The 18,378-nt window shown below is 34.6% G+C and overlaps 1 protein-coding gene across 1 annotated transcript; it reads left to right on the top strand.

Annotated features, from left to right (window-relative positions):
* The first annotated feature begins 3,589 nt into the window (after window positions 1–3,589).
* LOC139865367 (putative white-brown complex homolog protein 30) lies at window positions 3,590–11,165 on the top strand. The gene is made up of 14 exons (XM_071853625.1): window positions 3,590–4,059; window positions 4,210–4,286; window positions 4,853–5,146; window positions 5,245–5,308; window positions 5,410–5,556; window positions 5,645–5,679; window positions 5,779–5,852; window positions 6,267–7,069; window positions 7,175–7,471; window positions 7,765–8,193; window positions 8,390–8,538; window positions 9,410–9,699; window positions 10,380–10,510; window positions 10,610–11,165. Exons 1-14 carry the CDS (start codon window positions 3,839–3,841, stop codon window positions 10,761–10,763), a joined length of 3,165 nt encoding a protein of 1,054 aa, XP_071709726.1. The 5' UTR covers window positions 3,590–3,838; the 3' UTR covers window positions 10,764–11,165.
* The last annotated feature ends 7,213 nt before the right edge of the window (window positions 11,166–18,378 follow it).

The following is an 18,378-nucleotide window of genomic DNA, read 5'->3' as shown; positions in this document are numbered from 1 at the left end:
TATCGAGATCGGAAGAAGTTCGGTATTCCTTGAAAAACTCCTTCTTAAATTCTTCCCACGTCAAGCCCATACATTGTTCCTCACCATACAAGTTGATTTTATCATCCCACCATAACTTAGCCTCTTCTCGTAGCATGCTAGAGCCATACCTCGCCTTCTTTTCGGGAGGACATTCCGAGGTACGGAAAGCTCCCTCGATGTCGGAGATCCAACATGTACTTTTTAAAGGATCTCGTACCCCATTAAACATCGGGGGTTGAGCGTCCTTGAAATTCTTGTAGTGGAAGTCCCGCCTTCCTTTACCTCCTTCACCACGAGGATAAATGTTTCTAGCATCAAGGGCCCCTTCGATAGTGGCCTTCATTCGTTCATTTATCAAATCGGTCACCTGCCCATCGACCGAATCTTGAAAGACCTTTCGGACGTCCGTAAGAAAATCCGCTTTTAACTTTTTAAAGACGGCCTCTACCTTGGCCGAAAACTCGGCGTCCTCGCTTGTACTTCCGTTATCATGATCGGGACCGTTTCTCGTCTTCATTCTATAAAACGAAATAGGTTAAACCACAAAAACGAAAGGACAATTTACATATGTATATACATATATGCCACACTACTCCATCTCGCTCAACAATCGTCGTACATTGCTTGTTTAACACGATTTGCACCCGTAACAACGGTAGCTACTCGTTGTTACGCGAGCACGTCGCATTCACTTGCTAGTACAACGTCCGTCTTTCTTGATGATTGCTAAACACAACACAAAACAATTAGCACAAGGTTAATTCTTATAAACCAAAGCACTAACAATTCCCGATTAGACCCAAAGTCCTACAAGTCCCGCATAAAGCGCTCACAAAATAAAGTCTAAGTCTAGGCACCTATTTCAAGTCGCCTAAATCCCTTAGACCATGCTCTGATACCACTTGTAACAACCCAACTTCATAAACCCAAAAACGCGTACCAAAAAAAAAAAAATTATGGCAGTGCATCTGGACGGCGTCCAGCTCAGAAGAGTGGGACGGCGTCCAAAGTTTGGGACGGCGTCCAGCTCAAACAACTGGGACGGCATCCAAGCAATTGGGACGGCGTCCCAATGGCCTTCCAGCTACTGATCACGGGTCCAACTCACACGAGCGGAAAACCCGCTTCCCGACACTTTTAAACGAAAACCTTTTTACCACAAGTCAATATAAGTGAAACTAAGAGATTTTCATCATCAAATCAAGTTTTACATCAACGGGCCCACATCTCCCATTTTACGAGTTTCGTTCAAAAATAAAAGTTTCGACCAAATATAAGTTTAAGTTCCAAACGACACTAGAGCATGGTGTTTGGGGTTAAACTACCCAATCTCGGTCGAACTCCAAAGGCTAACACCCAAAAGCATCCCCTAACAAGACAAGCGGGAGATCACTAATCCAATTGAACGCTCTTACCCTTGTCAACGCCCGAGCCTATAAAAAAAGTAAACAACGAGAGGGTAAGCAAAGCTTAGTGAATGCAATAATTATACATACATATATATAACCCATCTATTTGCAATCACACTTACCGAATACCTTGTACGAACTTGAAACTCAAATTAGCATAACATCATACCCGAAATACTTAACAAGTCGCACATTATCACAAAACCGCATTAGCATATACTCAACACAATATATTTAAACAATATGCCAAACAATCCACAATCTCAATATGGTTAACCATAACGCTATGGTGCTACCGGCTCGTGGTTCACACCATACGCAATTGAGTCATACTCTTTTATAGTGCTACCGGCTCGTGGTTCACACTCGATGCTACCGGCTCGTGGTTCACATCTTAGTTTATAGTGCTACCGGCTCGTGGTTCACACTCGATCACACACATGTTATGGCACTACCGGCTCGATGGTTCATACCATAACACCCACAAATAAATACGTCATATACACATACGTATAATTACTCCACTCACCTTAGAGTCTTCGTGAAAGATAACCGAACTTGCCACTTCAATGTAACGTACCTATTACATTTTAGCACATAATCAATTCACAACTCAAGTCGGTCAATCAACTCACTCAAAAATCTAGAGTCTTTTGACCCTAAGTGCAATCCCGACCCATTTTGCACCTTTAACCCTAATAATGGGTTAACTTCACCAAAAACCCTAACTCTAGCCAATTAAGGTCTTAACACACTTTTAACCACAAAGTTAACTCGTTTTCATATATGCAAGACAACCTAGGTCATCAAAGACCCATTTGACCCATTTCAAGGTCAACATACCCATTTAGGTCACCCACAACCCAAATGACTCCCACTAACACTAACTATAGGTGTACTAGTGATCTATTAGGCCTTTAAGACCCATTTACACATTTCAACATTTCAAAACCCTAAGTTAGTCACCATTTGGGTCTTCATGACCCAAACTTACCCAAAACCCCCAAATCACTCATACATGGGTTTTATGTACAACATTAACCCAAACCCTAACCCTTAAACATATTTACTAGAGAAATCAATTTTAGGGCTTACCACCACAATCAAAACGAAGCTAACGAGGAGATGAACAACTTCAATGCTCGAGCTAGAACCCGAAACAAGCTTCTTCCTCTCCTATTTGAGCTTTCTCACACTTAAGAGCACTCTCTCTCTAGAATTAAAGTAGATGATGTTTGGTGGTTGTGAATGGAGTAATGAGACTCCCAAAACTGATCTAGGGCTTTAAAATTCGTCCAAGAAGTGAAATTATCAAAATACCCATCTAAAATAATTAATAGCAAAAAGACATGCCTGCCATCCATTCTGGACGGCGTCCCAAAATGTTGGACGGCGTCCAGGTCTTCAAACTGGGACGGCGTCTCAAATTTTTGGACGGCGTCCAAACCCAAAAAAGAAAACAGGATATTACATTTCTTGCATGATAAAGCTTAAAAGATGGATAAATGAGGTGCATGCATGGGGATTGTAAGGTAACTAGATTCCATGTGCTTAAAAGAAGGAAGGACGCATCGGCCGAGTCGGGGACGCATCGGGGACGCATCGGTTGTTGACCAATGTTGACTTTATTGATAATTTCTTAAATATATATTTATATATGTATAAAATAGTTGATTCTGTACCATAAATTTCTTAAATAAGAACTTGAAATTAAACGCAATCAATCTTCAAACTTAATTAATGTTACCGAGTACATAATCAGTAAGGATACAGAGAAAAGAGCGGTCCAAAAAATGAAAACGTACCCTAATTTTAAAACATATCACATCTTGACAAAAATTTGAATGATTTTGACCGTTTTTGACCAACTTTGACCGAACTTTTAGCTTTGACCGTCTTTTGAGTCGTTTTCAGAAAAAAAGGGACGGAGAACCCAAAAAAACGACGCATCGGCCGACGTGTCGGCCAAGTCGGTCGACTTTTACCACACTGGATCTTGGTATACTAAATTTTTTATTTCATGTTTTTGGGAAGGAAAAAAAAAAAAAAAAAAGCTAAAAAACAACACACCGGTTTTTGGGACACAAATCAATTCCTACATTCTTTCCACTAATCTCTCCCCTCCATTTCTTCATCCGAAAACTAATGTGCCACCACTCTAACCCCATTCCTTTCACCCCAAATCAATCCCACCTTTGACCTAAATCCCCCTTTTTTCAACTTTTAATTTTCACCTACATTTTCTCATAAAGCATTCAACTTTCGTCAAGATTCATCGAATTACGCAGTACCCACTTTTCAAAATTTGAATTCATACAAATTTCCTAATTTTAATGATTTTGAAATTCGAATTCTGATTCATTTAACGGTAACAAAATCATGATTTTATTGCAATTTTCGGTAAGAAGATGAATGTATTTAGATACCCGGTATTTATTATTATAATATTAGTTATATTTGTGGGTGAATTCCCACAAAATGTTTGGTCTCAAAAGAAAGGTGCATCACGTAAGCCAAATTCTAGATTGTCACCATTGCTTACAAATCTTTATCTTGGAAGGTTTAATAAAACCTTAGAAAAATATCAGCCCGCAATCGAAAAAGAGATTGGATATTGCACTGAAGATGTGTAAGTAATTCACTAACTTACACAATTATATAACTGTATATATACTGCTTGTTGATCTTTAGCTTTTATATGGTTACTTATTTGTATATTATATGCAATATATACTCCATGTAATATAATACGTAATATGTAATATGTATAATGTTTCAGGAAAAAAGATTTTAATGGAGCTTTTGACTTCCAAGGGAGAGAAGAATTCTTTGAAAGATGTCATAAAAAGTTACAAGGTGATATGCACTTCAAGAAACAAATTTTTATTTTTGTGTTTTGTATTTTTATTATTATTTTGTTAATGTGACTTGTTTAGTATTGTGTTTAAAAGCTGATTATGTGATAGGGTATGTTTGGACTAGAGCTTTTTGGAGTTTTTAGGAGTTTTTTAGGAGTTTCTAGCTTCTAGCTTTTATGATTAAGCTCGTACCTAATAAGAAGTTTCGTTTGGTTAAAAGAGCTTAAAACTTTTAGACGAAGGGAAAAAACTAAAAGCTACCAGAACTAGCGTTTGAGAAAAAGCTCCTAGCTTTTACCCATTTTACCCTTTTTATAACAGCTACTCTGCCAAACACGTAAAAACATCTAAAACGCTAGTAACAACTACTAGCTAAAAGCTAATAGCTACCAACTAGTTTTACTAAAAATACCTATGGAATAATTGGAATCCAATAGTTAGATAATAAGTTGTAACTTAATTTTTATTGCAATGGGATTAGTGGTGTTAACCACTTGTAAAAAGCAATGACCAAAACACATGTTAAAGATTTCTAACTCTTGACCTTGTATTAATTATTAACAGACCTGCCAATTCGGTTATGTACCGTATCAGAACTTAGAGTATACTTCACCAGCTTCTTAAAGAACAGTGGCGACAAGAAAAGCGTTTCTCAATCTCATTTCTTAGAACCGACCCGTAACTGTAACCTGTCATCATGGTCTGCTGGTTGTGAAGCGGGCTGGGCAAGCGCAGTCAATCCGGGTCAAAAATATGACTATAACGAAACCGACCCAAAAAAGATGCCTTTCAGGACAAGTAATAGTAAACCTTGTTGCGACGGGTTTTTCTGCCCTCAAGGTCTCACTTGCATGATACGTGAGTCTAAACCACCCAAATTTACATAAAAGTTATCAACTTTATCGGCGATTACTTACATTTTTTTTTTTTTTTTTTTTGCGATTTTGTGACTGCAGCATGCCCCTTGGGTGCACACTGCCCTGTTGCGAAGCTGAATCCAAGTAGCGGGATTTGTTTACCGTAAGTGATTTGAATTAGTATTTAATAAACACCTTTTGTGGCTTAGATTATTATATATTAAATTAATTTTAAGACATGTATTCTTAGAAATCTTTTTTCAGATACCATTATCAATTACCTTCAGGGAAACAGAATCATAGTTGTGGTGCAGCTGATATGTGGGTTCCTGTACAGTTGGGTAACGAGATATTTTGCGATCCAGGATATTATTGTCCAACAACTATCAAGAAAATCGAATGCCCTCGCGGGTATTTTTAGTAATTTTACTACATTTTATTAATTGATTGATTCTTCCAGTATGTGTTCACTCAAGCACAATTCTTGGTTTGATTGCAGATCCTATTGCAGGATGGGCTCTAGGGTTAAATACAGTAAGTTGTTTAATGTCTTTATGAACAGTACTTTTTCTTAATAACGTTAACGCAGTCAATATTATGTTTATAAAGATTAACGTATAATGTGATACGCAGGGTGCTTTACTGGTAGTATGTGCGATAAGGGAACAGAACTTCCAAGTATGCAGGTTTATGGGATCTTGCTCATTGTAAGTAGTTGATAATTTTCTAAAGCTTACTTCTTTTATTTATTCATTTATTATAATTTTTTAAGAGCAATTAAAGTTTACTTCTTGCGTCTCTTCGTTTGAGGTGTGTTTAGATTTCATTCCTAAAAAAACCTATAATTTGACAAACATAGAAACATCTAATTATCTAGTTATTAACTATTAATTTGACAAACATAGAAACATCTAATTATCTAGTTATTAACTATAATCAAGTTTATAACTGTGTCCTTACATTTCCGTAAGGTGTTCATGGTTTGGTTATTACCAAACTATCGGTCAACCCTTGGTCAACGGAGATTACTTGGGATTACTCATCCCTAGCAAATACCACCTTAGCTTATAAGTTATGTACTTGAAACTAACTTTGATGGAATGCAATTCATTTTTTTGTAGGTTTTATTGACGGCTATACTGATCGTCGTTTACAATTGCTCAGATCAAGTAATCTCAACTCGTTATGAAAAACAAGCAAAATCCCGGGAAGCCGCAGCAAAATTTGCACGAGAAACAGCACAAGCAAGACAAAAATCACGAGCTTCAAAAGACAATTGGAAACCGTCGGGATTACAGGGTTTACAAGACACATTATCCCGAAAATTCTCAAGAACAAAAACAAAAGGCTCAACTCTTTCGGGTTTTTCTAGTCCACAAAGAAAAGAATCACCTTCGGTTTCCGATAGCTTAGAAAATGATAAAGGTTCGAATTTAGAAAATGGTGATAAAAGTTCAAAACACGCGCGTAGAGCTTCCAAAGAATTGCATACGAAAAGCCAAATATTTAAATATGCGTACGGTCAAATTGAGAGAGAGAAAGCAATGGATGAGATGAACATGAACATGGAAATGTATGGTGATGATGTATTCTTAAGAAAAAGGCCTCGGATTGAGATTGCGTTTAAGGAGCTAACGCTAACTTTAAAAGGAAAACGTAAGAATATAATGAGGTGTGTTAGTGGGAAGATTTTGCCAGGTAGGATATCGGCTGTTATGGGTCCCTCTGGGGCGGGTAAAACAACGTTTTTATCCGCTTTGACCGGAAAAATAACCGGATGTACTATGTCCGGTGATATTCTTATCAATGGGAAGAACGAATCAATTCACTCGTATAAAAAAATTGTCGGGTTTGTACCACAAGATGATATTGTTCATGGAGATTTGACCGTAGAAGAAAACCTACGATTCAGTGCACGATGCAGGTATGCCAACTTATTCGTTGTAACCGACATTGGTATGATATTGTTTAACTTATCATGTACTGATACTTGTTGTCTTGTATGTTGCTAAAATCTGTGCAATTGAAGATTATCAGCCGATTTGCCAAAAGCAGAAAAAGTACTTATAGTAGAACGAGTTATCGATGCGTTAGGACTTCAGGGAGTAAGAGATTCTAAAGTTGGGACGGTAGAAAAACGGGGTATATCGGGAGGTCAAAGAAAACGGGTCAACGTTGGGCTCGAGATGGTTATGGAACCGTCACTCTTGATCTTAGACGAGCCCACATCTGGTTTAGACAGTGCATCGTCTAGTTTACTTCTTAGAGCCCTTCGACGTGAAGCCCTCGAAGGTGTTAACATCAGCATGGTTGTACATCAACCCAGGTACATAACAAAGTTTATATAGCATGGTTTTGCTTAAATCTGGAAAACGGGTCAGGTTGGGTTGGTTTAGGTAACGGGTCAAAACGGTTATCGGTTGAAATGGGTCATGGGTCAAACGGGTCAGATTTTTAAATGGGTCCAAATGGGTCAGGTTGGGTAACGGGTTGAAACAGGTCTTGGGAAAAAATTGGTCAGATTCTACTACTATTTTTTCTATTGTCTTGACACTAGTTTTTTTTTTTTATTTATTTATTTATTTATTTATTTTATTTTATTCTTTTTAATCTTTTCAGCTACTCGTTGTACAAGATGTTTGACGATTTCATACTACTAGCAAAAGGTGGTCTAACAGTGTACCACGGGCCAGTAGATAAGGTCGAGGAGTACTTTGCGGGTCTAGGAATCACGATACCTGACCGTGTAAATACTCCTGATCACTTAATTGATATTCTCGAGGGTATAATTAAACCAGGCGGAAACGTGACAGCTCAGCAGCTTCCTGTTAGATGGATGCTTCATAACGGGTACAGAGTACCCCCGGATATGTTACATTTATGTGATCAAAATGGGTCATCTTCATCATCCTTATCATCATCATCTACATCTAATAAGCATGTTGATGGTCAACGGGAAGTTGAAAAGTATAATTACTTCACTACCCCCGATTTATCCGGTCGTGTAACTTCCGGAGTTTTTAGGCAGTACAGATATTTTATTGGAAGGTAACATACTTTTTTTTTAGCAACATAACATACCTGTTTATAACACTATAATGCAACATGCTTATCATTTGTTACCAAAGTATACAATTTGTAACCATAGTACATTTCATTTTCTTGCAGTTTTTCATACATTAATAGGTGGATTTTATTTCTACGCGGTATATATAATATTATTAAGCGTGTTCATGTTTTATAGGGTTGCAAAACAACGGTTGCGAGACGCAAGAGCACAAGCTGCAGACTATTTAATCCTTTTACTAGCTGGAGCATGCTTAGGAACAATGGCTGAAGTGAGTGACGTGTCATTTGGATACACCGGTTATCAATATACCGTCATTGCTGTATGTAAGTGCAAAAAAGATACAATTTCTATCCTAAGTAGGTGCTTGGTTGCATATAGCGGTTGTGGCGGTTTGATGACTAGCCGGTCCCGTTTCGCCCAAAGACGTATAGTTAGTCGGTAAACACTAAAAGCCAGGTCAAAGTCGGGAAAAGTTGGGTCAAAGTTGACTTTTGTCAGGCTTTGTATAAATGGAAAATAAAATCATAAGCCTATTTAAAAATTAATGGGAAAAACACCGACTTACATAGTATCACCGCGCTTCTAGCCGAGTGGTATTCCCATTCCTTGTGTTTGGGGCTGAGGTTGAGGTCGTGAGTTCTAGTCTCGCTCAACTCACCCTCTTAATTAATCTTTCTGAAATATGGAGCTCTAGACTGACCTCGAGGGGGTTTTCTCCCGGATCCATTCAGGAGTCAAACCCGGTCCGCCTGCCCTCGGGATGGTCTAAGGATCGGGTTCCTGCAATGCAATTCGGGTTTCCTCTCGAAAGCGTTTGCGTACGTGGCAAATGATTGCGAAGGTTGTTAATACCCCTCTGGGTGTGCCGACAACTTGCCTTACAAAAAAAGAAAGATAAAATTAATAAATATTATATAATATTTTGAACTAACACTGCATCATCTTATTTGTAAATCATTCGATTTACTTTAAAAATATGCATGTTTGAAATATTTATATAAAATATAATTTTATTTAAAAGTAACGTTGGTCAACGCCCGTCTCGACTAAATCGACTTTTCAAAGTCCTAACGCACTCGTCTCCATCTTGTGTCTGTTTCAACCTTAAGTAGGTGTGCATATTTCGGTTTGTATTTAGGACTATAAATCTTTTTCTTACATTAAGTTTAATTATTTGTTGATGTATGATTACAGCTTTGTTATGCATGATTGGAGCTTTGAGAACGTTTTCTCAGGATAAGTTACAATACAGAAGGGAAAGCGCTAGCGGCATGAACAGTTTATCGTATTTTCTGGCTAAAGATACGATGGACCTTTTGAACGTAATCATGAAGCCTTTGGTTTATCTATGCATGTTCTATTTTTTCAGTTATCCGAGATCGAGCTTCGAATCAAATTATCTAATTTTGTTGTGCCTGGTTTATTGTGTGACGGGCATATCTTATACGCTAGCCATCTCACTTGAGTTCAGCCAAGCCCAATTGGTACGTCACTTTTAATCGTACTACTAACAACTGACAGTATATATCAGTTGGGGTTAGCGGGTCCACCCAAAACCAACTTATCAACCCACTTACTTAAACGGGTCAAGTACTTTTGACCCACGTACCCGAGACCCATTCGACCCAAATTGCCACCCTATATATATATATATATATATATATATATATATATATATATATATATATATATATATATATATATATATATATATATATATATATATATTATATTCTTAAAATCACCCATCAATTTATGTAATCAGCCGGGAGTTGGCAATTTTGACATGACTCGCAACTAACTTAAACAAGTTAGGCTTGATTTTCAGTAGGGGTTAGCGGGTCAACCCAAAACCAAGTATCATATTTAGCCCAAAACCAACTTTTCAACCACTTACCAAAACGGGTTATGTACTTTTGACCCACCTACTCGTGACCCATCCGACCCAAATTTCCACCCTATATATACTTAAAATCACTCACCCGTTTATGTAATCATGTGATGTAATCCACCAACCCGACCCAAATTGCCACCCCTTCCAGGCCACTTGACATGAGCAACATGGCCTGCATTGGATCCACCCAAATTGCCACCCCTGCCAGGAGCATATATGTATTGAGTCCCTATATATTTACATCTCATTTTCTCCTTTCAATCGCCGCAGTGGTCGGTGCTTTTTCCGGTTGTGTTGACCCTAATTGCAAATCAGGACAAAAGTTCGGCAATTTCTTTAGTATCGCAATTTGTGTTCCCAAGGTGGGCTTTGGAAGCCTTCATTATCGCTAACGCCAAAGAGTATATTCTTGCTCTCAAACAACAATCTTAATTCCACAATAAATGATTATCATTATTATTAACACGTGGAAATATGATAATCCATTTGAGTTTTTTTAGGTACACAGGCGTTTGGCTGATGACAAGATGTGCGGCATTAAAGAAATTTAATTTCGATATTCATAACTCAAGGAAATGTCTTTGCTATCTTCTGGCAACGGGGGTAGGTTGTCGTATTATAGCTTTCATATGTTTGATCTCAAGATCCAAGTAGTGGGCAAAAGTGTGACCCGTTGGTTGACTTTTGCGGTCAATCGTTGGACCTTGGTGGCTTAAGAAGCAGAAGGTCTCAGATCTGATTGTCCGACAACTTTGTGGGCTATAATTGCTGGTTTGAAGACTTAGGTGTCTCCAGGCTGTATGTAGACCATTTATAGAGCTGAATCCAAGTATACCGGTACGAAGTATACTAGAAACGAAGCGAAAGCTACATTTGTTTAGCCATACTATTGCTTCATCTTAGGACATAGGTTAAGCTTATTAATCATATGCATCCGAAAGAGTTGTAGAAATGAAAAGGTTTCTATGATCAACACACACAAAAAATATGTCTCTGACGTTACATAAATTGCTGAAGGATATAGTATTCACCAGTGAAAGTACGAGTTGAATGGTCCTTAATGTCCTCAGTTATTATAAACACCAAATAAAAATAAATTATGTATTACCAGGTGCATTGACTAATAATTACTTACCTTCAGATTTAGTAGTAGTAGTAGTAAACAAGCCAAGAAGTCATGATTTTACAAAGAACAAAAGATGCAGTATTAGTTCTGACGTGCACAATAGATCCTCTACCTTCCAATGTATTTTGACGTTTTATTTATGATTTTTTTTTTAAGCTAAGACTATAATTCTAAGTTCTCTCAAATTAATTGTTCATTTTTATAAATGATTAAAAATAATGTAATAAAAATCTTTTGTGCTCCTAATTTATTCATGCATAACAAAAAAAAGGTGAAACATAAGAGCTAAGACGGAAAATTAACTAAAACATGTAACATGTATTTTTTCTTAATTAAAATGTTTGTTTCTTTGTTTGGGTAGAATATATTTGTAACGGATGGATGGAATGTTGAAACAGAAGTCACGCATTAAATGGATAATAGAAGACGACGAATATACAAAGTTCTTTCACTCTGTTATTCGCAGAAAAAACAACAAAAATTCAATTCGTGGTCTCACAATTAACGGGGTGTGGAGCGATTGCCCGAATGATATCAAGCTCGAGATATACAAACACTTTGATATCGCTCCAATTATACATACTTTATATCGCAATATCAGTTCCTTATTGTTATTAATTCACGAAGATTTGAAGACTTTTGCGAGTATTTTAGAGAAGATGATGATTTTAAATCGAGAAGTCTTTGGTTTATTGTTTCGATTGATTTCAGCGGAGTGTTGACTTTAAATAGACTCAAAATAAGACGAAACGCGAAAATATTGAAGATTTGCTGAAAGGTTGGTGATCGCGGTCGCGATAGTAGGTGTCCCGGCCGTGATACAAAGACAGGACATGGAAGATTTCGAAAACAGTTCATCACAGTCGCGATCTGTGTATTCCGGTCGCGATTAAAGAAGTCTATCGCGGTCGCGATCCGTGTATTCCGGCCGCGATGCGGGTCGGTTCTGGCCACTTTTTCTCCTACTATAAATATACGGGTTTTTACCCCAATTTAGGTTATGCAGTTTTAGGGGACGAATTCCAGAGCAAAAGAAGTCGTTTTTGGAGGATTTAGAGCCATTCTTCACAAAGATCTAAACATCAAAGTTGAAGATTGGATCATTCTATCAACATTGGTACTCTAGTTTTCCATTATATTAGTGATTATATGATGAATTCTATTTGTTCCAATTGTGTGTTTGATTCTCTTTTGAACATGTCAGGCTAAAAACCTTAGTGTTTGCTCAGATGTAATAGCTTTTGATTGTTGGATTGTTCTTTATTTCATGGATTTAATGTTTGATTGATTTAGTTTATTTAAATTTGGTCAAAGACCCATTGTTATGCATGCTTTCTACTTTAATTCAATTATATATGTTATCAATTAGTTATTGTGAGATCATTGATGGTAGATAACGTGTACTTCAACACATTTAGTGATCTAGACAATTAGGGCTTTGATTTCAAGTGATTGTATTAAGGAACTAATCGGTAATTGTGTGACAACCCGAAAATTTTCGACCAAATTTAAACTTTGATCTTTATATGTTTCCGACACGATAAGCAAAGTCTGTAATGTTGAATTTCAAAATTTTGGAACTACATTCATGTAATTAATCACCCTTTGACCGTGCTCGACGATTCACGAACAATATATATATATATAACTGGATGTGCATATATGATTTTATATATATATATATATATATATATATATATATATATATATATATATATATATATATATATATATAAATATTAATTAAAAACATTAACAAAAGTATTAGATGTATAATACTTTACTTGAACGTAATTGTTTCAGTATATGTTTAATATATTTATCGACGGGATTAAAAGATAATATCAAATAATTGAATTATCAAATACATTGTGATATGATTAGGGGTCTCGATTGTGAGGTCCACATTGATTTGAGAAATCTTTTCCTTTTGACGGTATTCGGAATAATTGGTAAGGTGATTTGCAAGTAGAAACAAAGTGTCAAATAACGAAAGCTAGACAAAAGTTAGTGGAGAACTAAATTTCATAATATTCGATTGATCTATTTTCAAACGTACGGAAAACGTTTTTCAATGCAATAGAATTTGATTATTAAAATGTTTTTGTTCAAATAACATAATTTGAATATATACAATATGATATTAATTATTAGAATTAAATATATAAATAAATCGCAAAATGTATTTAAAACGTGTTTATGAATATTGAATATATATATATATATACACACACATATATATATACATATACATATATATATATATATATATATATATATATATATATATATACACATATATATATATATATATACATATATATATATATATATATATATATATATATATATATGATTTATTAATATCATTAATTCTAATAAAAAGTATATATATATTTAAAGTATATGGAATATACGTATTTGGGTTCGAAATTATTTAAACGATAATAGCACACGTTCATTACTTCGATTGATATTTAACCAGTTTAATTCGAACTTATAAGTTTTATACATAACTATGAATATTGTAATAATATATAAATTTATAATATTTCATGTTATGTAAATAATTATGTATTTGTTAACATTATTATTAATAATTATTATTATCATTGTTATTAATATCATTATTATTATTATGATAATTATAATTATTAATAATAATATTAAGATTTATTAATATTATAAATATTATATAAACAGACTTTTACGCGTAAGCTTTATATCCCCATCATCTTTAATTTTCTTCTGTTCTTCCTTACACCCGTGATTAACCTGTCGAGCCCATAATCACTAGAAAACAAGATCGATCAAATTATAATCCCAACATCAATCATACAATTATCTATGTATAAGTCATCTGATTGCTGCTATTCGTAAGAGAAAAAAGAGAGTTCGAAAAGAAACACCCATACAAATCACCTTCAACCCTTTTCGAGTAAACCCAACTCGATCACCATATATGTTAAGCTTCTGTTTTCGGTTCACCTTACACCACCACCATCATGGATCATCATCAAACAACAACCTAAACAGTATTCCATTGCTTGTTGTCGGTTCTATTTAGTAACTGAAGAACCACCTTTCTTCTGCTTCAGCTACTATTTTCGTTTAGGTTGTGCAACACCAAAACCAAACACACCTGCAACACTAACCCATAAAGACTGCTGCTATTTCTACTTCGAATACTACAACTGGTTAATTTAGTCTTAACTTATGAATTGAACAAGACAATCACCCTCCATCTCTACCATTTTCTTTTCGTGTTTTGTTATTGCTACTGTGTGCATGTTCCAAACACAAACCACTATCATCAAACACCATAACCATCACTACCCTATAACAATCCTTGTTTCCTTATTAAAAGAACCAATCACTACCAGACCATTAACTGTCACCTCCTGCATTTAAACTTGCTCGACATATACATACACCACAGCCACTTTGATAAACCACCACCCATTTGATCTTCACCCTATTTAATCAAAACCCAATTCGCTGTCATCTGCTCCTATTCTTTTCCTGCTGCTGCCCGACTGTTTGTTGTTAATGTTAGTCATTCCAAACCACCACGCTATTGCAACTACGGTAGCTGTATGATTTGAAAGGGATGAGAGTAATATCAATACCAGTCGACAAAAAAAAAGGAATTTATATGGGTATGTGGACTATTTAATTATGATACATATTTTTTTTTTTTTCAAAAGAATCTCACCACATGATGTTAAAGATAAATGTTGAGCTGTAAAGTTTATCATATTCGCTGGAATCATGCCTAAAATAATTATGATAATGGATAATGGATGATGAAGTGTTAATGATGAAAGCATGATGAGTTTATGCGCATATATTTTTTCTTGTCATCCTCGATTCAAGTTACAGATAAACAAAGTCCACTAATCTCTTTTCCTTTTGATGGGATGTCTCTTTTCTCCTATCTGTTGGGCCATGGCCTGTTTAGAGATCTGTTGGGCTGCTACCAGTTTAGTGTATCGGTGCTTTTACCAATCGACAAACCTGCAACACCGGTTGCTTTACAGCTATATATATATACATATATATATATATATATACATATATATATATATATATATATATATATATATATATATATATATACATATATATATATATATATATATATATATGTTTTTCTTTCAATCTTCATTCTAAGAACTCAATGATTCATGATGATAAACAATTTGATGATGAGGATACACGATGAAGAGATGATGGTGAGATGTTTATGATTATGATAATAATTAGATTAGGATTATGACTATGAATATGGCGTTGATGATTAGGTTAATGATTAGGATAATTAAGGAAAAATTAAGTTATGATACGGTATATTAATTTGAATAGAAGGTGATGTAAGGATGGGGTATAAGATGATGAAGATGAGTAATTACACGATAATGATGATGGTATCTCCAAGAATGATGAAGACGACATGATTTAATTGTATAAGGCTGCTGTAAATCGTGTGTCTTTTTTTTTTTTTTAAACCGAACAACATTCAGGTTCTTTATTTTATTTCCTGGGCCGATTACCATTTAAATAAGTTACAATTTGATGTTGGGCTGGAGATTAAGTGTACATTAAGGCCTGTACGACTTTGGGCCTAGTACTTGGGCCGTGATCTTAATTGTATTATTGGGCTTGCTAGGAAGGAGAAAACAGAAACGGGTTTAAAAGGATTAGTTTAGGAAATAAATCAGTAAAGCAGAAGACAGAGGAGTGGTCTGAGGGCGTGTTGGGTTTACGAGAGGTCGCGAGTTTGAGCTTTGCCTGAGGCATTTTGTTTTTGAAAAAGCTTTTTAAGGTAGTTCTTATTATTATTATTATTATTATTATTATTATTATTATTATTATTATTATTATTATTATTATTATTATTATTATTATTATTATTATTATTATTATTATTATTATTATTATTATTAATACCATTATTAGTATTATCATTTTTAAAATTTTTATTATTAACAAAAGTATTTTTATTAAAATTATCATTTTCATTATTATTATAAGTATTATTATCATTAAAACTATCATTATTATTATTATTATTATCAATATTACTATTAATATTATTATTATCATTACAATAAAAGCTAGTTATATAAATATACTTAATAAAACTATATTTTATAAATTATTTATTTAAAGTATATAAAATAAATATATTTAAGTTAATAACGAAACACATGAATTACTGAAATAACAGTTATATTAATAATAATACATAAATTATTCGACTTCAATTATATGTGTTAATATATACATAAATGATATAAGTTCGTGAATCCGAGGCCAACCTTGCATTGTTCAGTTCCGTCGTATGCATATTTTTACTACAAAATATCGTATTGTGAGTTTCATTTGCTCCCTTTTTAAATGCTTTTGCAATATATATTTTTGGGACTGAGAATACATGCGCTTTTATAAATATTTTACGAAATAGACACAAGTAATCGAAACTACATTATATGGTTGAATGGATCGAAGCAGAATATGCCCCTTTTAGCCTGGTAATCTAAGAATTAGGGAACTGGCCCCTAATTGACGCGAATCCTAAAGGTAGATCTACGGGAACTAACAACCCCCATTATGGAATTTGAAATGCTTTAGTACTTCGAAATTTATCATGTCCGATGGGTGTCCCGGAATGATGGGGATATTCTATATGCATCTTGTTAATGTCGATTATCAGGTGTTCAATCCATATGAATGATATTTTTGTCTCTATGCATGGGATGTATAATTATGAGAAATGGAAATGAAAATCTTGTGGTCTATTAAAATGATGAAAATGATCGATTATGATAAACTAATGAACTCACCAACCTTTTGGTTGACACTTTAAAGCATGTTTATTCTCAGAATTGAAAGAAATCTTCCGATGTGCATTTGCTCAATTTAAAGATATTACTTGGAGTCATTTATGGCATATTTCAAAAGACGTTGCATTCAAGTCGTTGAGTTCAGTAAAGATTATGATTAAGTAAATGATAGATTAGATCATTTATAGTTGGATATTATGAAATGGTATGCATGCCTGTTAACTTTCGATGAAATGGAAGTTTATCTTTTAAAACGAATGCAATGCTTGTAAAATGTATCATATAGAGGTCAAATACCTCGCGATGTAATCATATGTTATTGTATTCATTCTTATGGATTTGGACGGGTCTTTACAAATTGAATGGTAGGTTTTCATCATAATCGTGATAATTACATTGAGTGATCTTTGTAGTTAGGATTTTGAGTGATTTTAATTCGGATCAAATCTTATTAGCTGAATTAAATTAATTAATGATTTTGTGTTCAACCAAAAGATCCTTTATTGTGCAAATCGATTACTTTACTTTAATTACATAATTTGTTACCTAGTTTATGTGAATTTATTAGTGATAAAAGGATTATTCTTCAACTCTTGGGAGATTTAGACATTTACATGTGAGTGTGAATGGTGATTAATTGGTAACTTGATAGCACAGTCGTGTAGTTGCTCTGAGTGATCGGTGTAATTAAGGTTTTATGTGAATTTAACCTAGATTGAATCACAATAGTTTTATCATGTATGATTTGATTGTTTGAATGAGATTAATGTGAGTTAGTCAAGTTTGAATAATTGAATTATAACTTATCAGACATTTAATCGATTTTAACTGAAAGAACAATCCACGTTACTAGTGAATCATCTGAGTGAACACTTCTTCGTCCATCTGGTTATTCGTTTTATTTATTTTCGCGTTATTAGTTTATTCAAACCCCCGTTTTACAACATAAATCTTCAAATAATTATCAGTCTTAAAATCTTAAACGCTGCTCCATGTGAACGAATTCGTAACTATATTACAATAAGATTAGGTGCGGTTTTACCATATCACACTTCAAACATATCTTCGAGAAGACTGATATAGATAGACCTAGCTTGGAAGATTTATCCTATCCCTCACTATCATCCCACGAAGCAACTGAACTAGAAGCAGCATTTAGTGAAAAGGAAATCCATGATGCCATCTTAGATTGTGGAAGCACAAAAGCCCCGGGTCTCGACGGTTTTAACATGGAATTTCTTAAAAAGTATTGGAGTATTATTAAAGGCGAGCTCGTTAGTGTAATCACTTGGTTTTG

This window comes from Rutidosis leptorrhynchoides, chromosome 1 (assembly GCF_046630445.1).
Source record: "Rutidosis leptorrhynchoides isolate AG116_Rl617_1_P2 chromosome 1, CSIRO_AGI_Rlap_v1, whole genome shotgun sequence".
Classification (NCBI taxonomy): Eukaryota; Viridiplantae; Streptophyta; class Magnoliopsida; order Asterales; family Asteraceae; genus Rutidosis; species Rutidosis leptorrhynchoides.
Note: the sequence above shows the minus strand (reverse complement) of the source record. Positions and strands in the feature narration are given on the sequence as shown.